At 40.2% G+C, this 23,919-nt stretch overlaps 1 protein-coding gene across 2 annotated transcripts in view; it reads left to right on the top strand.

Moving 5' to 3' along the window:
* prex2 (phosphatidylinositol-3,4,5-trisphosphate-dependent Rac exchange factor 2) overlaps nt 1-23,119 on the top strand; it is a 47,486-nt gene extending 24,367 nt beyond the window's left edge. The window contains exons 20-41 of one of the 2 annotated variants that reach the window (XM_077554129.1): nt 336-472; nt 1,871-1,988; nt 2,190-2,374; nt 2,496-2,657; nt 4,185-4,407; nt 5,567-5,774; nt 6,103-6,282; nt 6,431-6,525; nt 6,592-6,674; nt 7,626-7,716; nt 7,786-7,914; nt 7,989-8,030; nt 8,452-8,549; nt 8,972-9,115; nt 9,780-9,882; nt 9,973-10,116; nt 10,199-10,313; nt 14,444-14,510; nt 14,920-15,110; nt 20,274-20,376; nt 22,493-22,560; nt 22,667-23,119. In XM_077554129.1, coding sequence (XP_077410255.1) covers nt 336-472; nt 1,871-1,988; nt 2,190-2,374; nt 2,496-2,657; nt 4,185-4,407; nt 5,567-5,774; nt 6,103-6,282; nt 6,431-6,525; nt 6,592-6,674; nt 7,626-7,716; nt 7,786-7,914; nt 7,989-8,030; nt 8,452-8,549; nt 8,972-9,115; nt 9,780-9,882; nt 9,973-10,116; nt 10,199-10,313; nt 14,444-14,510; nt 14,920-15,110; nt 20,274-20,376; nt 22,493-22,560; nt 22,667-22,712 — 2,732 coding nt within the window. In that variant the 3' untranslated portion in view covers nt 22,713-23,119. Of the gene's footprint in view, nt 1-335; nt 473-1,870; nt 1,989-2,189; nt 2,375-2,495; nt 2,658-4,184; nt 4,408-5,566; nt 5,775-5,865; nt 6,283-6,430; nt 6,526-6,591; nt 6,675-7,625; nt 7,717-7,785; nt 7,915-7,988; nt 8,031-8,451; nt 8,550-8,971; nt 9,116-9,779; nt 9,883-9,972; nt 10,117-10,198; nt 10,314-14,443; nt 14,511-14,919; nt 15,111-20,273; nt 20,377-22,492; nt 22,561-22,666 lie in introns of those variants that run through there. The other variant, XM_077554130.1, reaches the window with a different exon arrangement.
* Nucleotides 23,120-23,919: the final 800 nt, after the last annotated feature.

Here is a 23,919-nt window from a genome sequence, read left to right on the forward strand (position 1 = left end):
TTGTTGTGTGTTTGTGCGCCTCATGCTGCACACGTGTTGTGCGACTTCTTGTGTAATCTGCAATGTTGTGCTCCTCTAATCTAACGCAGCATGTTAGGAAGGCTGCAGCTATGTTATCGAGGTTGGTACGTAAAACAACAAGCCATGATAAAAAAAATGTTGGCCACTTTATGACGCTACACTGCATGACACAAAATAGTTGTGACTCACATCCCTCCAGATGAACAACTTCCCTCCTCTCCATCCTCTCTCATTATAATGTCACGCACAGGATGTGGAACACTTATTTGTTTCCTAACGCACCTGTTGACCATCTCTTCCTCTCCTCCTGCCAGGCACGGTGGCGGCCATGGCCGGGCTGCACCCGGGCCAGTGCATCATCAAGGTGAACGGCATCAACGTGAGCAAGGAGAGCCACGCCAGCGTCATCGCTCACGTGACGGCGTGCCGGAAGTACAGGCGACCTTCGCAGGTAACCATGACTGAACGGTACATCACAAAATGTAGTCCTTACCATAATGATGCAACACGCTGCAGAAATAATGGTAAGCGTTGAAATGTGTTAACATATGGACGACCAAAACTGCCAACATGAAAAATGAATAAATGACTAATAAAAACGGATATAAAAAATATAATTAAAATAAATAAATTAAAATAAATAAATAAATGGAAACAAACCTAAAATATATATATATATATATATATATATATATATATATATATATATATATATATATATATATATATATATATCCATAAATAAATAAAAGTAAAAATATATACAAAAATAGAAAATGAGATTCAAAAAATAAATATAAAAACAAATATATAAATAGAAAAAAACGCTCTGTTCTCACATTTATTATATTTCATGCTGCGGATGCTCTGCCAGGATGAAATGTTATTCAAATGAGGGGGCGGTCCTAAGCGTGTCTTGGGTTGGACTCCGCCGTTGCAAACTGTCTTTTATTGGTTGAGTGAGTGTCTCGGCGAACATAGGGCATCTGCAGCATGAAATAAATAAATGTGAGAGCAGAGCGTTTTCATTTATTGGTTGATATTTATACATTTATTTTTGGATTTATTTTTATTTTTTGAATATCATTTTTTATTTTGGTATTTATTTATTTAATTTATTATTTATTTATTTATATGTGTATATATATATATATATATATATATATATATATATCCGTTTTTATTTTAACTTTTAGTCATTTATCTATTTATTTAGTAATTTATTTATTTTTAATTTTGTCAGTTTTGGTCCTCCATTTGCTTTGCTTGTTCTCAGTGGGATTATTGAAACACTATACATATGGCGCATATTAAATCGAGACATATGGGGACCGCCCTGTTTGAGTGCGTTTGACTTGTAGTCGTGCACCGCGAGACCGCATAGCAACGGGCACAGAGCGAAGCATGTCAATGTTGGCCAGAAAGCCACGCTGAGGTTTTGGGTGTGGGCAGACGAGACAGACGCGCCACCAGAGCGATGTGATGAGATTGGTCGCTGCGGTCCAAAACCAAATGCCAAGAGTTTTTGTTTGCACACGTGTGTGAGGATTTCTTTGCCTTTGTATGCCGGGACAGCACACATGGAGATGCACTGTACAATGTGACCACAAGGGACACCGGATGGTAAAATAACATTGGCAAGATAAAATATATATATATTTTTTTTTTATGGAATTGGAATTTAAATTTGTAAAATGTCCAACCCATAATGGACATGATGAGCCCCTTGTGTCCCAAGACTTTTGTCCGTATATTGCCTATTTGAGCCACAGAACGGCAGTACGACTGAGAGCAAACACACGTGTGGTCTTTAGAAATGAATAAATGTTTCTCTCCATGACCAATGCAGCAAGATACAATCAAGTGGGTGTACAACAACAGCGAGAGCGCCCACGAGGACGACCAGAGGAGCAACCACAAGGCCACCCCGGATGAGAACGGCGACGGCTTTGAGTGCAAGGTTGAAGGTGACCGCACACGAACTGTATTTATACTCCAGAAAAATGCTATGAAGTTAGCAACATTTGCACAGTTAACATAGCACTTCCTGTTTTATGCTTTTATTCTGAAAGACAAAGCACATCGCTTCCGGTAGACTTGATTGACGCATGCGCGATCTTAACAACATATTGTTTAGCCCTGATGTAGTCTGTGTTGGTTTGTCCCAGAGGTGATGGACAAGTTTAACACCATCGCCATCATCGACGGCAAGAAGGACCACGTGAGCCTCACGGTGGACAACGTGAACCTGGAGTACGGCGTGGTGTACGACTACGACAGCACGGCTGGCATCAAGTGTCACGTTCTGGAGAAGATGCTGGAGCCCAAAGGCTTCTTCTGCCTCACTGCCAAGGTTTTCCTTTCATTTAACAGCGAACCCTTCAAAAAAAAAAAAAAAGCTTTTTGGATACTTTCAAAGCAGCCTTTCCTAAAGTTTTAAAGCCATCTACGCCCTTCAACATCCGTCTGTGTAGATCCTGGAAGCTCTGGCGCATAATGACGACATGCTGGTGCAGATGTGCGGTAGGTTGACGGCCGGCTGTGACGTCATCTCAGAGGAGCTGCAGGTGCGCTTTGATGCCATGTGCACCGAGAGGGTGGAGCACATCAACCGGCGCATTACCAACTACAGAAAGGTGAATACGATTATGTATGTGACAGATTGTGAGCAGTGAGCAGTCAAGAAATGTTCCCTGTCTAGTTATTGACACAATTTACTCACTGTTACCTCTCTATTGTGGCTTCAGAAAAAATTATAATTTAATATACAACAAAAAAATATTAGGCATTTGTATTATTGTTTTTATTTATTTTAGTTATTTTTTTCATTAGAAAACATTTTTAGTAGGTCAAAAATATATATGTAAATACAAACATATTAGCCAAAAAATATACAAATTTATGGGGGGAAAAATTCAAAAATATCTTAAAAAAAAAAAAAAACTGACCCAAAAATATTTGATAAAACTTATTGCAAGAAAAATACAAAGTTTTAGCAAAAATTTTGTAAACAAATCGAAAAGTTGAAAAATATTAGCAAGTTTCAAAACTATACTAAAAAATAAAGTAGGCTACTAGAAATTGTACAAAAAATAGTAGAATTTTGAGGAAAAAATATAATATAAAAACAACTAAAATTATTATTTATATTCATTAGATAAACAATAAGACTAAAATAAATGTAAAAAATACAAATGTTTGAGGTTTTTTTTTTTTATCACGTTGGATGGATGGATATAAAATTCTGACCAAAAAAAGCAATTTGAATGAAAAATACTATTTTGAGAAATATTAGGAAAAAAGCTCAAATATGATACAAAATACCGGTAGTAGAAAATTAAGCAAACCATTAGATAAAAAAAAAAGAAAAAGATCTCAATCACACATATACTGTATTAGCTAAAAATAAAAATAAATCCCTTTTTTTTTTTTGTTCATATAACATAGCATAGCCCTTTTTTCTGTCTGTAGGTATGAAAAGAACTCATAAAAGAGTTAAAGCTAGTCTTGTATTAATTACCAGTCATTTTATAAATAGCACAGCCACAAGCAGGCCTCTTTTATGTGAGATGTCACATTCCTTCTCAAAAAAAAAAAAAAGGAAAGGGGGGACTTGGGGAGGGGCCTAGGAATGTCATTAGCGGGAGTAGGGAAGGAAATGACACAAGTGGGAAGGACACAAGGGAAGGTCTGCAATAGTCCCCTCCACTTGTGGTCCTCACGTTGTCCATCTGGATCACATCACTGATCCATATCACGCCACCCAAGCGCTATATTTTGTTGAACATGTATAATGTATTGTTTCCATCATTGTGCTGGACATTTTAAGTGCAAATTCAACTACAAACATAAATGAAATACAAAGGACAATTACAACCACATTGGGGGTATAAAACAAAACAAAAAAAACAACAGCAACAAAAACACTGCCACAAACTAAATTATTTCCATTGTTTTCATTTCAATTCCCTCAAAGTGACAGCATTGTGGGTGTCTGGAGTGTTTTCATCTGTGTGTGAGAACAATAATGAATAATTATTCTGGCATGCCTGTCATCGATCTTGTGACTCATACGAGATGAAAAGCTTTTTTTTCATTGATTAATAATCATGAATTACTTCCGCCGAGCTTTAATGTGCTGCAAACGCTTGATTTCTTTGCAGTTTTCCCGAGTGCTGAAGAACAGAGCCTGGCCTACGTTCAAGCAGGCCAAGGGCAAGGTGTCCCCACTGCACAGCAGCGACTTCTGCCCCACCAACTGTCACGTCAACACCATGGAGGTGTCCTACCCCAAGACCACCACCTCCCTGGGCAGCTCCTTTGGAGTGCAGCTGGACAATCGGAAAAATGCAGCGGAGAAAGGCGGACGCTACACTGCTGAGCAGGGTGAGGCTAAAAGGACTCCATTAACTCTTTGACTGCCAAAAACGTTAAATAACGTTTAGTAAAATCCTATGGAGGAGTGCCAAAGACGTTAAAAGACGTCTTTTCAAAACAGAGGTGAAACTAACCATTTTCTATTGTTGATTACTGAAAAACGGAATAAGGTAGAAACAAACTTTTTTTTCTGATGAAAGATGAGAGTCCAATCTTTCATTTGGTAGTATGTGTGTTTCCATAGTCCAAACACATCATTTTCTGTGGCCCTTGAAAGATCAGTCAAAAATGCTTAAATCGGCTGGCACCCACGGCATCCCTTTTCTGAAAACGTCTGGCAGTCAAAGAGTTAAGAATGAAATGACAAATGAAAATAAATTCCACTAACTAAATGTGAAAAATTTGTAGAACGCTACATTTTTGATTTCATTATGTTTTACATTTGTCCATTGGTACGTTACCTAGCTAGCTAGCTACTTCTAAGCTAACAAATGCTTGTTTTTTACAGGGGTATGTTAGCTAGCTAGATACTTCCTGGTTCACAGAGTATAGTGACTATGGGGTGGTTCCACTGTGTCACAAAAAAACAAATCCGCTAAGAAATGTGGGAAAAAAAGTGTCATTTTCTTTTATTTTGTTACTTAGCGAGCTCTACTTCCTGGTTCAACACATGAAAAAAATGACCCTTAGGACTCTACCATTTTGATTTTGTGGAGGGTGGTTCAACTGCGACTTAAAATGAGTCTTTAGAAGATGTGACTGTTTTATTTTTGACTATGTGAAGGTTCCACTGTGTCTAAAAAAAACCCTCTAAGAAATGTAAAAAGAAAAAAAAGTGTCATTTTCTTTTATTTCGTTACTTAGCAAGTTCTACTTCCTGGTACAACATGCGAAAAAAATTACCCTTAGGACTCTACCATTTTCATTTTGTTGGGGGAACTGTGGCTTAAAACTAGTCTTTACACAATCAGAAGATGGGACTGTACCAAGAAATGTAAAAATAAGTGTCATTTTCTTTAATTTCGTTACTTCGAAAGCTACTTCCTATTTTCATTCTGTGGTGGGAATGGAACTGCGACCTAAAACTAGTCTTTCTTGACACAATCAGAATTTAGATGAGATGTACCATTTTTTCATTTGGAGGTTGTTTGCATTTGTGATCCTCCAGGTAAGCTAAGCCCCACGGTCCACATCCAGCACACCATCACCTCCATGGCGGCCCCCTCAGGACACAGCCTGGGCCGCACGGAGGGCCACGGCTTGCGCTTCCTCCTCCGAGAGGACGACCTGCTCACCCTGGACGCTTACCAGAAGCTCCTGGACAAGCTGGACACCGTCGTCAAGGAGATGGAGACGCACGGCGGACATATTCACGAGTGAGTTTGCTGCAGTGACTGATGTAAACAGCGCTTGCAGAGCACGAAAAGGCTTCAAATCACCACTTTGATCCTCTCACGTCTTTATTAGACGTTAGCCAATGGCAGGGCTCGTAGGGCGTCTCCATGGTGATGGAATGCCACTCTGCTGTGGAGGGCCTTTGTTTGAGGAGACCCTAATGAGGATGTCTCTGAAAGGAGAAGAGGAAGAATTACTCCCCTATTTATTCATAAATGTTTTAATGCTACATAAAATGATGGCATATGATTTTTCTTTTATATCTCTATATATCGAATCTGTTTATCTTTCTTCTATTTCTCGGCTCAGCCTGTTATCATCAATCACGTACCCGACGGCGTCCGAAGCCAAGAACCCGGAGAGTTTCGTATCTACCGAAAGCGACGGCGACAAGGGCGAGCGCAACGGAAAGAAAGTGTGTTTCAACGTGACGGGAGACGAGCAGGAGGACTCGGGCCATGACACCATCAGCAACAGGGACTCGTACAGGTAAGCAACATTGTGAGCCACTGTGATATTCAGTCATTCCTTCACATTACATCTAGAGGGAGCCCACGTAGCACACTTTCACATATTTAATTGTCCTATGCTATGACATGTTGGATTTGTCTTTTTTTTTTTTCTTCCCCCATCTCAGTGACTGTAACAGTAACAGGAACTCCATCGCATCCTTCACCAGCATCTGCAGCAGCCATTGCAGCTCTTACGTCCATAGCGATGAGATGGACTCAGGTACAGGCTGGTTAAACCGCAATTCATAAACGATGCGGACATGAAACCTTGCTTATGTCATGACAGGGGACGAGATGGCGTCCAACGTGTGGCTGTCTCACGAAAAGCAGAAGAAGCTGCACAGCTTCCTGGAGCATCTTTTCAGCCAGGTGAGAAGACACTGGCAGAGAAGGTTTTTTGTTATTTCGGACCTCCAGCGTATTTGCGATTGTTGCACTTGGCTGGCTAGCATACACGCATCCTGAAAATTCATCTTCCCGCCAGTGGGCTGCTTTAGAGTGCCTCGTTGTTGGCCATGAGTGCACGCATGTCAAGTAGAGATGGGCGGAAGGGCAAGGAAAGGAGATTATTATTTTCAAACTCATTCACTCCCAGCCACATTAAAAAAAACGTATAAATACGTCTTTGGGACATTTAAAATAGAACATGTTTATGCGTTTTTGGGAGTAAATTAGTTTAAAAAAAAAAACTCGAGACTGCTGCTGTGGACCCGGTCTTCTGGACTACATGGCCACTTTAGAGCGCCTCATTGTCATCTATGAGTGCATGCATGCCACACAGAGAGAAAGAGGGGCCTGATGGGGGGGGGGGGGGGCATTTTCTTTAACTCATTCACTCTCAGCCATTTTCATTGAAGCAATGCCCTTCTCTCCCGGCTGTTTTACTGTATTTTGACAGATTTTGCAAGGCCCACAGAATATTGTGTTCTATTGCTATAAAAACATGGAACCTACCAAAAGAAAGATTAGTCTATCCTTTCATCAGGAAAAAAGTACATTTCTATCTGCTTCCGTATTGCAGCAATTAGCATTAGAATATAATTTTCAGCATTATTCACAAATCGAATTCAATTTGTGGGGAAAACCGCTTAGTTTCAACATGGCCCTGGTTGTTCTCTTTTGCTCTGCTGCCACCTGCTGGCCGTTTTTGTAATAACTACAATTTCTTCAATCGTTCTGTGCAGTTGAGAGGCCGCATCAAAACCTACTGTATGCTCTAGCATAAAAAAAACATTAAAAAAAAAACATTAAAAGTTTTTAAATATGGTGTTTTTGTTGTTGTTGTTGTTGTTGTCGTCCTGAACTCTTGTATCACTTCAGGTGGACTCCATCAACAGCATGCTGCGAGGAGCAGTAGTGGCACGTGCCTTTGAGCAAACCAAGTGCTTCACACCCGGGAGAGGCTTCCAAGGTCAGGAAAAAAACAAACGCGCTAAGCTAAATGGGCTAGCGACAGGTATATCCATTTTTTGTGTGTCAGAATTTCAGCAAGAGATGGAACCCAAGATGGACTACGCCAAGAGATTGCGTCTCCACGTCAAGCAAGATCCGTGGAACCTCCCCGCTAGCGTCCAGGCGCTCACGCAAGACATTGCAAAATTTGTAGAGGGTGGGTGCGTTTTTATTTTGTGAACTACGTCTATGCTTATATTTGATTAACGCTATATGTTCATTTGTCCACAGAAGTGAAGACAAGGCTGCTATTAGTCCTGCTGCAGTACACAGGTTTGTCCGCTCGCCGTACACATTGTAACAAACTGAAGCAGGAAAACAACAAAAAAGCTACTCTAAAAAGTACTCACCAGAGACAGAATGTACAATTTGGCGTCCAGAAAGCACATTTAATTCGGTTTTATGGCGCATTAAAAAAAAAGTCCACGTGAATTAAAAAGTCCTCATAAAAGCGACTGGCGGCATTAAAACCCGCATCAGTCTTTGCACTAACGGCGCTATAAAACACAGACGCTCCCTAACTGGATGTTTATTTACATTTACAACGCCCACGCACCACAAATGGCGACACTAGGATCGCCCTGCATCAAAAGTGTTTGCTGTTGTTCTTCTCGATGAAACTTAAGAGACCACGTAGTTCCATTTTCTCAACATCACTTTTGTCCAATTTAACATGTTACCGTTTCCCTTCCAGACTCTGAGATCCAGTTACGTCGAGATATGGTCTTCTGTCAGTCGCTGGTGGCTGCCGTGTGCGCCTTTTCCGAGCACCTGCTGGCTGTTCTCAATCAGGTACGTTGCAAAGGAAAAAGGAAAAATGATGAAAGTGGAAATGCAAAAAGAGAAATACTTAATGTGCAATAGAACGAGTGGTGAAAATTTACAAAATTGGACATAATAGATAACAAAAATTGTTTAAAATACTGAAAAAATGAAATGAGAAAAAGGGGCAAATTGGAAAATTTGGAAAATAATTTGTATAAAAGGAAAAGCAGGCAAAAAAAGAATACAAAGAGGGAAAAGGAAAACTATCTGTATTTAAAGAAATAAAAATTGGAAATGAAATGAAAAAAATGAATCCTGTAACAAAGAGCTAAATAGATGAAAGCCAAAAACAGTGAATGGTATAATAATAAAAAAAGGTGTTTTTAAAGCATTATACAGTATATAACACAGTGAGTGTTGATTGTGTGCATTTTTGTATATTTATGCAGTTCCGCTGTGCGGGCAGAGAGCCGGAGTCGGAGCAGGACCCCCAGGACCTGCAGGAGGTTCAGGAGGCCAGCAGACGATGGCTGGAGCAGATTGCGAGTGCGGGGCTGCTCTTCCACTTCCAATCGCTTCTCTCGCCTAACCTGGTGAGAAGCAGCCGAGTGACTGACCATCAAAAACTCGTACTCCCTACCCGTCATCATTTTTTAAGCTGATTGTCTTTGACAAAAAGAAAATGAATGAAACAAAAAATTTACTCATTCACTGCCATTGACGGCTATAGACGTCAAAAATTAATTTTAACAATTTTTCCCATTTTTGTTAACAAGAGTATGAAAACCTAGAATGTTTTTATTGTATTAGAACAGATATAAAATTTGTGATTAATCATGAGTTAACTAGTGAAGTCATACGATTAATTACGACTAAAAATTCTAATCGCCTAACGGCCCTAATTTTTAATAATCTTTACTTTAAAAAAAAAAAATTAATTAAAAAGAAAAGATTTTAAAAAATTAGGGGCGTCAGGCAATTTTTTTTTCTTATCGTAATTAATCGCATGACTTCATTAGTTAACTCACGATTAATCAAAAATTTTATGTCTGCTCTAAATGTACAAAAAAAGTTCAAGATTTTCATACTCTTGTTAACAAAAGTGGGGAAAAAATGTTAAACTAATAGAAAATAGTTCAAATGAATTTATGACGTCTATAGCCGTCAATGGCAGTGAATGAGTTAAAAACGTGGAAAAAAAAATTATGAAATGACAAAAGATTTTACAAATTTCCATATTGCCGTGTTGTTTTGTAGACGGATGAGCAGGCCATGCTGGAGGACACTCAGGTGGCGCTGGTGGACCTGGAGAAAGTCACATTCTACTTCCAGCACTTTGAAGGGGAACCCCGAGTGGCCAGTACATATACAACCATCTAATAATTATTATTATTTTCTTTATTATAACAACAGCAATGCGTTCTCATTTCCGATGCCCTCTTGTCTTCAGACATGCCCGTGTGGTACCACGTGGAGGGTACGAGGCAGCACCTGAAGGTTTTCCTCCAGCTGGAGGGTTTTTACTTCTCTCAGCTGCCTGCCCGCCTTCGAGGCGGCGGCGGCGTCAAAATCTACCCTGTGCTCTTCACGCAAGGTACACCAGGAAGTTTGTTTTGTAGGGCTCTTTAATACTCTTCAAACGTTTTAACGGCGCCGCCCGTCCATCCCCGAACTAGCGCTGGAGAGCATGGAGGGTTACTACTACAGAGATAATGTGTCCGTGGAGGAGTACCAGGCTCACATCAACGTGGCCTCGCTGGACAAGGTCAAGCAGTATTACAAGAGGCTGAGGTAGACCATGCGTATTACGGCGGTACCCTGACTTGACAGTTATTTAAAACATGCACATCTGGGAATTTCTTTCCCCATTGAAATGAATGCAAATGCAATTAATCCATTCCAGTTCCACATTAAAACACCAATATATATATATATATATTTTTTTAACTCGCCTCGACAAGCATGGTCATGGAACAAGTTAGACTTGATCTCAAGACCTCACTCAAGTTGTTTTTGCAGAGGATAAAGAATATATCTAGCCTGAGAGTATTGCTCTCCACTGCTTAAAGGATTATGACAGCCCATATATGGTGGTTTGAATTGATAGTTAGCGCTAAGCTAGCTGACTTTGGGCTGACGTGGACATGTGTCTAGTTGTCTATTGCTCTCATTTGTCTCTCTCTCTCTTTCCGTGTCTCTCGCTCTCTTTTGCCATGTCTCTTTTTCTCACTCTTTCTCTTTTCATCTCGCTCTCGCTCTGCATTGCTCTCCCCCGTTTTTCTGTATCTTTCTCTCTCTCTCTTTTTCAATCTCTCTCTCTCCCCCTTTTCCATGTCTTTCTTTTTTTCTTCTTTTTTTTCCTTTTCTGGAGAGCTCAGTATTGTTCTTTCGGTAATTTTACCGATTTGACATACAAAATAAAAAATCATAAAAAATATATATATTAAAAAAAAAGAGAGAGAGCAATGATGATGATGTCTCTCTCGCTCTCTTTCCATTTGTCTCTCCCTTTTTCCATCTCTCTCTCCTTCTGTCTCTCTCACTCTATTTTTCCAACCCTCTCTCTCTCTCTCTTTCCGTACTCTCTCACTCCCTCTCACATGTCAAAAAGCTACTCGCGCTTGTCTTAATTTATTGTCCATAATGTATGAGTTTTGCTCACATGTGCAGTATGGACATCCATTTTTCATAATACTGTACAGCGTGGCTACTGTAAAGACACGCCAAGCATACCTCTCACCTCTTATGTTCAAACGCTTCATCCAAGGATAGAAAGATTCGTCAGTTCCCCTTAAACAGAAACAATCAGCCGCGCTCTGTGAAATCAATCCGAAGCGCGGCTTGCCTTTCGACATGGCCGACATCTGCTGCCGATTGTGTGATAATTAATAGCAGAGCTGTAACTTCATCCGCGCAGTCGAGCATCCGCCGGATTTATAGTCGCAACATCCTGCGCGAGACAAAACATGGATTTATCGGAATTACTTTCCAGACACGGCTTTTAATTTGTGCTAAATGTTGTCCCTGTCAACTAATATAATTAATTTATGCGCGTTGAATAGCTGCTTAATCTTGTCTCTTCCACAAATCACCACACTCGTCTAAAAACCTCAAATCTTTGCTGACAAAAAGTAGGGAGTTTAATATGAAGCCAACAGGAATTGGATCCTAAACAGGAAGTAGGAACCAACGCTAAACAAACATCACTGCGCAGTATTGTGTAGCGGGTGGCTAGCTTGTTAGCGGCTAATGTCGCAGTCTTCATCTTAACAATCTTTTTTCAACAGTATGTTCAGACTTTTATGAAACCATGAATTGGAACCAGAACAGGAAGTAGAAGCCTACCAAAATAAAACTGCAACTGTGCTACTCCCATCAGAAACATGCTGTCGGTTGAGTGAAATATTCCCAGCTGCTTTTCAACTGTCAGTATGAAGAGCAGCGCTGTGATGTCACACTGACCCTCAGGCATGTTGTTATGTTTGGAGCCCCGCCGCAAGCTGCTGAACACAACTTAGAAAAATCTGAAACCGAAACCATAACCTAACATGACACTTTTTATGATTTCGATTTTTTTTTTTTTTTTTGGGAGAGAGAGCTGGCTGGGATTCTTTTAATTAGCCCAGAAACGCGTCTGCAGACTTGTTGTATCGACAGCAGCTTTCAGCAGGTCAGATTTTTTCCTCTGCTTGCGTCAGTCGCCATCGATCGTTACAAGTGTCAAGGAATCAAGAGAAGAGGGCTACATATTGCACGGGTCGACCACTCGACATGGCCGTCACGTCCACCGCTCGTGTTGTTCAAATAGAAAGGAAAATCCGGAGGCCCTTTGTTATCTCTTCTAGGATTAAAACCATCCCAAATACTGATGTGAGCTCGTTTTAGGGGCTCAGCGTGCTAATGTTGCTAATGCTAATATGCACAAATTAGATGCTACTGCCACCACTATTTCTAATGCTACTACTTCTAGTCTTACAAGTACTGGTAAGGATACACTTTTCAATTTGTTTGACCTTTGACCCGAGCTAGCGTGCAAACTACGTATCCCGGATGAGAAAAGCACTTCTATCAAGTTGCTAATGTACATTAGCGTGCCCGCTAATGTCGTTCACATAGAAAGGAAAAATCCCGAGGCCCTCCGTTATCTTTTCTAAGATTAAAACCATGCCAAATCTTAATGTGAGATTGTTTTAGGGGCGCAACATGCTAATGTTGCTAATGGTAATATGCACAAATTAGGTGCTACTGCCACCACTACTTCTAATGCTACTACTTCTAGTCTTCTTACAAGTACTGGTAAGGATACACTTTTCAATTTGTTTGACCTTTGACCCGAGCTAGCGTGCAAACTACGTATACCGGATGAGAAAAGCACTTCTATCAAGTCGCTAATGTACATTAGCGTGCCCGCTAATGTCGTTCACATAGTCAGGAAAAATCCCGAGGCCCTCCGTTATCTTTTCTAAGATTAAACCATGCCAAATCTTAATGTGAGATTGTTTTAGGGACGCAACATGCTAATGTTGCTAATGGTAATATGCACAAATTAGATGCTCCTGCCACCACTACTTCTAATGCTACTACTTCTAGTCTTCTTACAAGTACTGGTAAGGATACACTTTTCAATTTGTTTGACCTTTGACCCGAGCTAGCGTGCAAACTACGTATCCCGGATGAGAAAAGCACTTCTATCAAGTCGCTAATGTACATTAGCGTGCCCGCTAATGTCGTTCACATAGAAAGGAAAAATCCCGAGGCCCTCCGTTATCTTTTCTAAGATTAAAACCATGCCAAATCTTAATGTGAGATTGTTTTAGGGGCGCAACATGCTAATGTTGCTAATGGTAATATGCACAAATTAGGTGCCACTGCCACCACTACTTCTAAAACTACTCTTCTTTGTACTCTTCTTACTAGTACTACTTAAAGTTAAAGTACTGCTAAAGATCCATTTTTCAATTTGTTGGACCCTGTAATAATCTTAAATTGAGTTTGTAAACCAGCTCGCGCGCAGACTAGGAAAGCACTTCTATCAAATCGCTAATGTACATTAGCGTGCCCGTTAACCCTCACGCCGACCGTTCAGCTGTCGCGGCCGTCGTCTTGATTTAAGTGCGCCGATCGAAGACGCGCTCTCGTCATTCTTGGTTTGAGCGGCGAGACCGTCTTGAAGCAATTACACGGGCCGTTATCCCGCCCCTGGCCGGCTTCTCCCACCGGCCGCTTGGGAAACAGATTTATGGGGCGCGAGCCAGCAGCTGCACTCTCTGGCCTTAAGGTGTGCCTAATATTGTGGCTATTGTACATAGAGAATACTATATAAATGGCACGCATATACTCGAATGTTAGATGCCTGCATTTTTGGGGTGATTGTCAGCTGCAATATATTTATTTGTATGGAAAAATAAATCTGCCCAATAAAATGCCTAGACTCCTTCTCTAATTAACACCACACCCCGATTAATGTCTCGTTTAGATTTAGACGCCTGATACTTTCTGCAGTCCTCTCCTGCCTTGTCACATCTCTTTTATGTCTGCGTGAATGCGCACCACACATCATTATTGCTGCCTCCCTCTTTTAAGTAAAAGCCTTTGTGATTCTATTATACCCTTTTTAATATAGTGTAGTGTTGCTATTTTTAGCCCGCTAGTGGATTACAGACATTTAATGGAGTCCCACACTGCTGAGTTTGCGTCCCAAAGTTGCTGCCGGCTCGCTGCTGCCCCCGGTGGAGGGGTGTGAATGAAAATGGATGGCGTCTGTGATGATAATAATAAGCAGGTGGTTTACTGATTTCCAGAAAAGCTGATGGCATGCAAGGTTTTTAAAGAACCACTTTTGTTTGATGAGTTGCCTCGCTTCATTAAGTCCATATGGAAATTGTTGGCCACCTCCCATCCACCCTATTTCCCCCCCATAGGGCTTTCTACATGGATCAGTCCAACATGCCGCCCAGTTCTGCACCCAAAGCTGCCCTTATAGATAAGGTAAGAAGCTCAAACCTCTGTCAAGCATGAAAATGTTATTGCCGTTGCCCATCCAAACCAGGAAGTAGCATCACAACTGACAAATAGAATGACTTTTAATGTGATTGTTTTTTTTTTTTATTGGTGCCGATCCGTGGAAGAAATTGGCAAATTTTAAAAAAAATTTTTTTAAATAAAAAAAACAACCAAAAATGTGCAAACTAATCTGTTAAAGGAAAATAGCACACTATAATATTATTTAAAACTTTTTGTGGCTCATGACTAAATGCTCCTATTCAATTCATTGAACTGCTCTTTCTGTTGTGCCCGCCTTGGCCACTGGGGGGCAGTATATCTCTTTATTTAGAATAATTGTTTTGCCAAACTGCTTGAGTTGACCGCGAGTTCTCACAGGTGTTGTTGTTCGCAGCTGATGCGTCCGCTGAACGCTGTGGACGAGCTCTACCGTCTGCTGGAGAGCTTCATCCGCAGCCGCCGCACGGCCGCCTGCCAGTACACCGCCTGCGGCGCATCAGGGGTGGGCCTGCTGACGGTGGCGTCGGAGTTGTGCTCGCGCCTGGGGGCCGCCCACGTGGTCATGTGCAACAACGGCGTTCACCGGTGAGTGCGCCGGTTGCGCTTTGCGCGACCCCCCCGCTCACCTTTTAGCATTTACGTGCCGACGGCTGCCTTGAACTGCCTTGACCTGCCTTTTTATCACCGCGTCTACCTCTCAGTTTGATGCCACCTAATTGGGCCCACTGGTTCTCACGAGCATGCTTGGCTTAGCTCCACAGTCTCCACTTTATTGCAGAAGATAGTTTTCTTGCTGCACATTTGAATAAAAGAGGATAAACGGCTAGAAACGATAAAAATAAACACAGTTGCTATGCTCATAGTTTATACTTCACATCAGCAGCCGCTTTTACTGTTGCCCTCAGTCTTCTCAAGGATGCAGTAAATAGCAAGAATGGCAAAATGAACACACATTAAACATACTCCGTAGTGTCCACATTACTGCCAGCTGCCTGTTTTCTTACTGCTTGCAGTTTTGTCTCAATTATACAGCAAAAGTTACAAAAATCAACACATGGTAGCTATGCTCCATAGTCTCCTCTTGGCTGCAGTAGTCTTGTTTTCTCGCTGCCCTCAGTCTCCTCCCAAAGAGAAGATAAATAAATGTCTGGAAATAATAAAAATAAACGTACTGCACATTAGCCATTTCTCCAGCAGCTGCTCTTTTTCTTGCTGCCCTCAGTCTCCTCACGGATAAATGTCTACAATGATTAAAAATGAACATTTGCTTGCTATAACCCATAGTCTCCGCTTTGCTGTTTTAGTCTGGTTTCTTGCTGCCCTCAATCTTCGGAAGGATAAATAGCTAGAATGACAAAAATAAACACACACTTGCTCTGTCCCATAGTCTCCACTTTGTTGCTGCCCTCAGTCTCATCAAGGATAAATAGCCAGAATGAGAAAAATGAGTCTTCAATTTGATGTAGTTTGTTTTCTTACTGCCCTCTGTAAAAAATTAATAAAAGAAAGATAAACGACTAGAAATGGCAGTAATAAAAACATTCACTTATCTCCATAGTCTCCTCTATTTTAATCGTACATTTACAGATTTAACCGCAGCAGGTAGAAAATCATTTCAGACTGCATTCACGCCGATATTTTACACCGACTAGCTTGGAATTTGCGTCTGAGGCGGACGTCTATCAGTGTCAAGGGTCCTCACTGACATCTGTTGGGTCGCGGCGCATTCAAACAGCCGGCGCTCGCACACAAACAAACCCACATCGGGTTAATAAAGTGGCAGAAAGTTTCCATTAGCGATCAGCTCGGCGTGACTTCATCAAACCATCAGTCACATGAAAGCCCTCCGGCGAGCGGGCGCGTGCGAGCGAGACAAAAAGATATGGGAACTGTCACCGGGGCGGCGGCGGAGGAGGAAGATGAAAGGCGGGCGGCGGTGGTGACTAACGATCGGGATATTTCCGTCCCCCCGCCCAATTGATGAACAGCGGCTCAGCTCAGCGCAAATTAGCAGGAGCCAGATATAGCGGTCGATGAGAAAAGAGGCGATTGACTGGTCTCCTTCCTGTCAAAATGCTCCTCTACTTGAAAGGGACAACTCTGTTGCTCTCCTGTATTGACTTCCTGTTTTATCCTAGAGGAGACTTGGGGCAGCAAGAGAAAATAGGAAACATGTGCAAGCATCTCTTCATAACTTTTGATGCAGATTTATTTATGCACATTATCCCCTCCCAAAAAAGAAAAAATTACAAAAATCGGACGCTGGAGCAAAATGGAGACTCTGGAGTTTTGCTAATGTGTGATTAGTTTTGCCCATTTTAGCTGGTTGTTTGAAAGGAGACACAAGGCAGCAGAGGAAAATGGGGTCTTAAACCAAAGTTGACGCTATGATATATAGCTAGCGTGTGTTTATTTTTGCAATTTCTACCTTTTTATTCAAAGGGAGACTAAGGGCAGCAGAGAAAACAGGCTGCAAGGAAGTGGAGACTTATGGAGTAGATCTAATGTGTGTTTACTTTTGTCATTTCTAGATGCTTATCCTTTCCTTTTATCTGAGATGAGACTAAGGGCAAACAAGAAAACGGGCTGTTGCAAAAAAAAAGTGGAGACTCTGGAATGTAGATAATGTGTTCTTAGTTTTGTCGCTTGTAGCAATTTATCTTAAGTTATTCGAGACAAGACAGAGGGGAGCAGAGGAAATGGAAGCTATGGAATATAGCTAGCGTGTGTATATAAGTTGCCCACAATCTCCTTTTGGATAGAAGATATAAAGAGGATAGACATCTAAAAATGAAAATATTTATATAATAAGCACTCCGTAACTACACTCCATAGTCTCCATTTCAATTTGTTTTATCTGCTGCCCTCAGTCTCCTTTTGAATAAAAGGCTAAAAATGGCAACAATAGCTTATACTCCATAGTGTCAACTTTGTTAATAAGAATAAAAGTAAATAAATGTCGAAACTAATCACGCACGGCTGCATTCAATCATATCCACATTGCCGCAGCATCCCCTTTTCGTGTTGCCCTCAGTCTCCAAAAGAAGTAGGAAAGATCTAGAAACGACTACAATAAACAAGTTAGCTATATTCCACAGTCTCCACTTATTTGTCTTTATTTCTCACGACCTCTATTAGCATCCCTTGTTGTTTTTATGCTTTTGTTTCTTGTGCTTGGATGGCTTTGGACTCTGCAGGGGTGTAAAGTGGATTGGAACAGCGTGAAACAGGCGGACATAAATCACCTCCTAGCGCCTCCTATAAAGCGAAGGAGAGAGAGAGAGAAAGAGGGAGGATGCCTTGCGCTATTCCTTCATCCCGCTCCAGCTAGGGAGATATTTAAAGATCCACTTTTTCTTTTTTTTTTGCACCACCCTTCGTTATTAATGTGAAAACGGCGGCTAAAATATTCCGAGGTAGCCTGCTGAAGATTTGTTTATGTCGTGTAAGTTATGCTTCTAAAATGAGACTTCTGTCATTTTTCAAATTTTACTCCCAGGGAGAAGAAGTTTTTAAGCCCTGACATGTCAGCGAGTATGCCGTACAAAAGCTTGCTCTCCATAATATTGTACCATATAAAAACATCATAATTAGATTGTAATCTAATCACATTGGCATGCCAGTTTTGGCCACCTGGGTGCAGTATAAGGTAGATACTACCTCACGGTTCCACTAATATAAATTTTGAATTTCAATTTTTTGTTTTTTTTTAATATTAAAAAGGCACAATGCACATTAATGAGCACTTGTACATTACCTGTGTAAATGTTATTTTACAGCTAATTTACATTTGTAGTCCTTTGGTAGATGACAAGACAAATCAACAAGAACATTGATAATTCACATTTAATCAATGTGTTAAGTCTGTCACTATAAAGTGCAAGTAGGAAGCACTGCATTTTCTAATAATTATTTATGAATAAATAATTGATTTTTTACATTTTGAATTTTTATTTTTTTATTTTATTTTTTACACATACAGCTATACTGTTTGACTTCAATCCATTGCTTAATAAATTAATCAATCAGAGTCCTTAATTCCTCCTGTGTAATATTTTGCCACAATTACTTTGAAAAATATAGTTACTTTACTGATTACTTGAATTAAAAAGTACCTCATGTAGATTACTGATTATTTTAAGTAACTTGGTTACTTTAGTGATTACTTGCTTTAAAAAGTAAGTTAGATTACAAGTTACTTTAATAGTTACTTGATTTAAAAGTAACTAACTTAGATTACTGATTGCTTGCTTTAAAAATGAACATAGTTACTGTACTGATTAGTTGCTTTAAAAGTGAGATTGCAAGTTACTTTAAAGGCTAATAGTGCCACAATAGACATAGATGCTATGTTGCATTAGCATTAAGCTAGGAAGCTGAAAGGCTAAGCTATGTTATTGTGTTGGTCAAATGACTCACATTTCGACTCGACTAATCGGTTCACCCCTTTTGCTCACGCCGCCGCACAATTTTCGCAAAACTTTGCTCTCCAGTTAGCAATTCTCGCGCATCCCCTGGGAGGGGGCGGGTCAATGGAAGCCACCACTGGCCAGTGTAGCAACTCTGGACACTTCAATTTGCAGTGAAAAGCCTCGCAATCGATAAACCAGCCAGGCTTGTTCATGACGAAGGGTCACCCAGTCGCTCGCTCTCTGCGGGTTGTCGTTTCACGCACTTGTCCTCTATATGTGTTTGTGTTTATCTGCGCCAGCACGCACACACAAACGCACGTCGTCGTTAATGACTCACCAACTGGTGTCAACAAGCATTTTCACCACATCAAACACTTGGGGGACCGAAAGCAAATCCCACCCCAGAGCCACGACAGACGCGCTGACAACTGCGAAAGGCGAAGTCATCTGCTATCTCTAAAGCGAAAGTTTCTTTAATTGTGACCCTTTTTGATCATTTGGGGCCACCGTAGTGCGCCAAACTCGTGCCTCACTCCATATTTACATAAACTCGTACAGGGAATTTCATTCTAACAAGTGAAACAAAATATCTCCCAAGATGTTAAGTTGTCTAAAGCAAAGCACTGAAATGCTTTTTTCTGTAATGTTTTAGTATAAATTACATATTTAGTAAATAATGCTATTTGATATATTTATATATTCCCTTCATTTTTCTTTTTTACATTTTCCTTAATATTTTGTAAATAATGCTATTTTTCCAAATATAATTCATAATCTGTATACTGGATTTTGTATCTACAATACATGCATTTTATTTTTAGGCATTTTTATTTTACAAACTATTTAGATCACAACTAAAAGTAAATTTTAGTCATCTTTTTAATCATTTATTTTTTCCTTTCTTTATTTTTTTTTAATTGAGTAAATGCTATTTACTTCACTTTATTTTTTTATATGACATGAAAAAAATTATCTGTTACTAAATGTCAATTTACATACACATACATCATTTTTACATTTATAACACATTCCTTCAAATGTATACTCTTATCTGGGAGGGATATATATACTAGAAGTTTTGATCATTTTAAGATTATTTTTAAATAAAAAAATGTAGAATCACTACTTTTTTATTTTTTTTATTTTAATCTTTATGTCATTTCAGTTTAATTTGTTCATTGCATTATCAGGCCCAAGTGCAAAAAAAAAAGCATTTTCCTATAGGTTGACATTTAAATATTGGCTCCACCCTCTTTGACTACATAAACCACGAAACAGACTGACTTTGTATGTATGTGTGTGTTTTTGTTTTTTTTTTCGTTTTTTTTTGCCAAAGCTGCACCCTGAGCGTGACGCTGGAGCAGGCCATCCTCTTAGCCCGCAACCACGGGCTGCCGCCTCGCTGCATCATGCAGGCCACGGATGTCATGAGGAAGCAGGTAGCGCCATCACACTACGGCCAATATTGACACTGCGTTTTTTGTGGCGGTGGGCAAAATGTGACAAATATGACAAATGTTTCCCGCACGCTGGCGGCCCGATAACGAATGCGCTTTGCTGACATGAGCGTTGAAAATGAAAAGGTCGCGGCGGAGCCGAGGGAGGCCCGGTCGCCGTGTGTCACGATTTAAAGGTGGCGCTGAAGGCCACTGTTCGATGCGCTTTGACAAACACATTCATATCTATGCGACAAATTGATTGTACTCGTGACTTAATTAAGTGAATGAAACATTTAGTTTTACAAAAATATTTTTTTTCCCCGTGGAAATTGTTTCCAGTATGCATGCCAGGCCACTAGTTAATAGTGTAACTAGCTTTACCTGAGAAAGTAGGTACAGTATGTAGGTTGGTAAGGGGATAAACAGGAAGGTAAGTTGCTAGTTTGGTAGCTGGGCAATTTGGTAAATAGGCATTTGGTTTGATAGGTAAGTCAGTTTGTTGGTTGACTCCATTTACAGTAGATAGGTCATTATGTTAGTAGGTAGGTGAATAATCAGTAGGTTGACATTTACAGTAAATAGATAATTAGGTTGGTAGGTATGTTGCTAGTTAGGTAGGTAGGTAGGTTGACATTTACAGTAAGTTGGTAGGTGGTTAAATAGATATAGGTTGGTTGGTTGGCCGACATGTACATTAGATAAGTAGATTGGAAGGTTGGTAAAAAAAAAAAAGTAGGTAAAGTAAGTAGGAGGGTAAATATGCATTTGGTTTGATGGGTAGGCCGGTTAGTTTACATTTACAGTAGCTAGATAATTAAGTAGGTAAGTACTAGATAGGCTGACATTTACAGTTGGTAGGTAATTAGCTAGGTAGGTGGGTAAAGAGGCATTTGGTTTGATAGGTAGGCCGGTTAGTTGGTCAACATTTACAGTAGCTAGATAATTAAGGAGGTAAGCAGGTAGGCTGACATTTATAGTAGGTAGTTGGGTGAATAATATGTAGGTTGGTGGGTTACTAGTTAGGTTGATAACTAGGTAGGTAGGTTGATTCGTTGATTGGTGGATACGTTGATAGGTTTAGTAGGTAACATGATTAGATAGAGGTGTAAAAGTTAGGTTTGTAGACGGGTAGGTGGGTAAGTTGGTAGGTTAGTAGTTAGGTGAGTTGCTAGGGAGGTGGTCAAATAGATGTGGGTAGATAGGTAGGTAAGTTGGTTGTTGCTTGGTAGGTTGATAGGCAAAGTAGGTAAGCAAATGAGTTAGATAGGTGGGTGGGTGGTTAGGTTGGTGTGTAGTAAAATACAGTTGGTTTGTAATTAAGTAGGGAGGTGAGTAATAGGTATGTGATATGTTAAGTAGGCTGTTTAGTTGTTAGATTGGTCAACGGGTACAGTAGACACAGTGACATAGTAGAGTTGGTAGAGGCAGGTGAGTAGGTTCGTAGTGCGGTACATGACAATTGGTTCGTCAATTGGTTGCCAGATAAATAGGTAGGTCGGTTAGTAGGTAGATAGCTAGGCTGTAACATCGCTCTCTGCCTCAAGAGGTCACCAACGAGTCCTAATATCATTGACCGTCTCAACAAGATAAGAACAACAAACAGCATCGAACACAACCTGACAATGGAGTCTAAAGACATTTTAAAGAGGCGGCTCGCATTTCTTGCATTATCTCCCGCCGTCCTTTTACGGACATTAGCGGCCGTCTTTGTCCGGCGGCTGTGATGGGAATGGAATAATTGCTGATGCTATCCTGCTATCACGAGCATGCGTGCACGCGCGCCTTCTCTCCCGCTTGTAATTTCGCCGTGTGTGCGTGTGTTGTTTTTGTCAGCGCAGCTTTCAAAAATAAAGCTGCCGTGCGTGCGCACAAAGCAGCTGACTACGGGAGCGTTTGCCGACTGGCCCGTAATAATAATAATAATGATAACAACGCATAAACAGCAATTCATCTTGAAAGCTCCTTATGGCTCTGTTTTATGACCTATATATAAAAAGTTGGCATGTACTCTTTTGTTTACAAAAAAGCTGGTCAAGAATGGATTTTATGGAACAAAAAACATAACATAGATTCATCAGTATAACTTCGCATGCCTCCCCGTCTTGTCTCTTTTCAGGGTGCCAGAGTTCAGAACTCTGCCAAGAATCTCGGCGTGAGGGATCGGACCCCGTCGTCTGTGCCGAGGTGAAATATTCCACAAAAGTTTTGCCGACAAAATTCTTTTAATACCATTTATGTGAAGAAAAAAAAAATCTCTTTTGGGTAATATATCTCCCATCTCTCCCCTCAGGTTGTATAAACTGTGTCAGCCTCCGCCCCCTGATGGTGACCCATAATGCATTGCAAGTGGCCAATATGAAAACCCAATTGTCTTATTTTTTTATACATAAGTGTGTAAATAGAATTTTAAAAAAAGCATACTAGTATTTTTGTAACCTGTTTTGAATATGTCGCTATATGGACAACTTCTGATATGTTTATTGTAAATTTGTTTTTTATTATTCCCAGTAGTGTATCAGTATTAAGGTGTGTTTATTTTTATTTTTTTTTACTGTATTACTCAGGTTCCACGCATATAGATTGCATATTACCACCAATGGTAGCTCACGACTATGCAAACTGAAAACAGCGGCAATAAGCTAGTTTTTTTTTTTTTTTACCCAATATATTATACATACACTAAAATCATGTATACAACGTGTAAAGAATATATCTATATATTAAATTCTGACTAGAGAAATAATTATTGTTGTTTTTTGTTACACGATAATGCCAAAATTCAAAGTCGGGTTTTATTGTTGAATGGCATGAATTCATTGATTTTGACTAAATTGAACAGCGTTTTACACTGTGTGAATATTCTATAAACATATTTGCCTTGGAACTACTGAATTAATGACCTGAGGTGAGATTATGGTAAGTATTCTGTTGATTTTGAGTTAATCAACACATGTACACATAATAGATAATATACATAATAATCACAAAAATATATTTTTTTTTTTTCCTGGGCGGAGAACGACTTACTAAGCTGTAAAGCTGTGACCGTCCATGTGCTTATATGTATTGATTACAGTATACTGCCCCCTGGTGGCACAGGTGCGCACACCAGAAGGAGCAGCACTATGACCGCTGAAAAAAATCAGCTGCTTTTTCTTGATTTTTCTCTCTATTGGAAAGTTCAATACTAAAGGACAAACTATTGTAAAACATTTAAATGAACATATTTTAATTTTTATTGGAAGCTGCATCGGCATAAATAAAAATCACAAAACACAAGATTTTGTATATCTGACCTGAGGTGAGGTAAAGTAAATGTTTTGATTTTCAGTCTGCGGGTGTACCTAATGAAGTGGCCGCTGTGTGTATGATCAATATGTTGCATTGATTGATGCCTAGTTGGACGTGTAACCTACATCCTGTGAGCTGAGTTCAATTTATAAATATTAGCAAATTAAGCGGGACGTCTTAATGAGCGGAGCCGCGGTGCGCATGCGCGCAGAGAGGGAGGAACGGTTGGGATTGGGTGGCGGGGGCAGTCCA

Source organism: Vanacampus margaritifer, chromosome 20 (genome assembly GCF_051991255.1).
Source record: "Vanacampus margaritifer isolate UIUO_Vmar chromosome 20, RoL_Vmar_1.0, whole genome shotgun sequence".
Taxonomy (NCBI): domain Eukaryota; kingdom Metazoa; phylum Chordata; class Actinopteri; order Syngnathiformes; family Syngnathidae; genus Vanacampus; species Vanacampus margaritifer.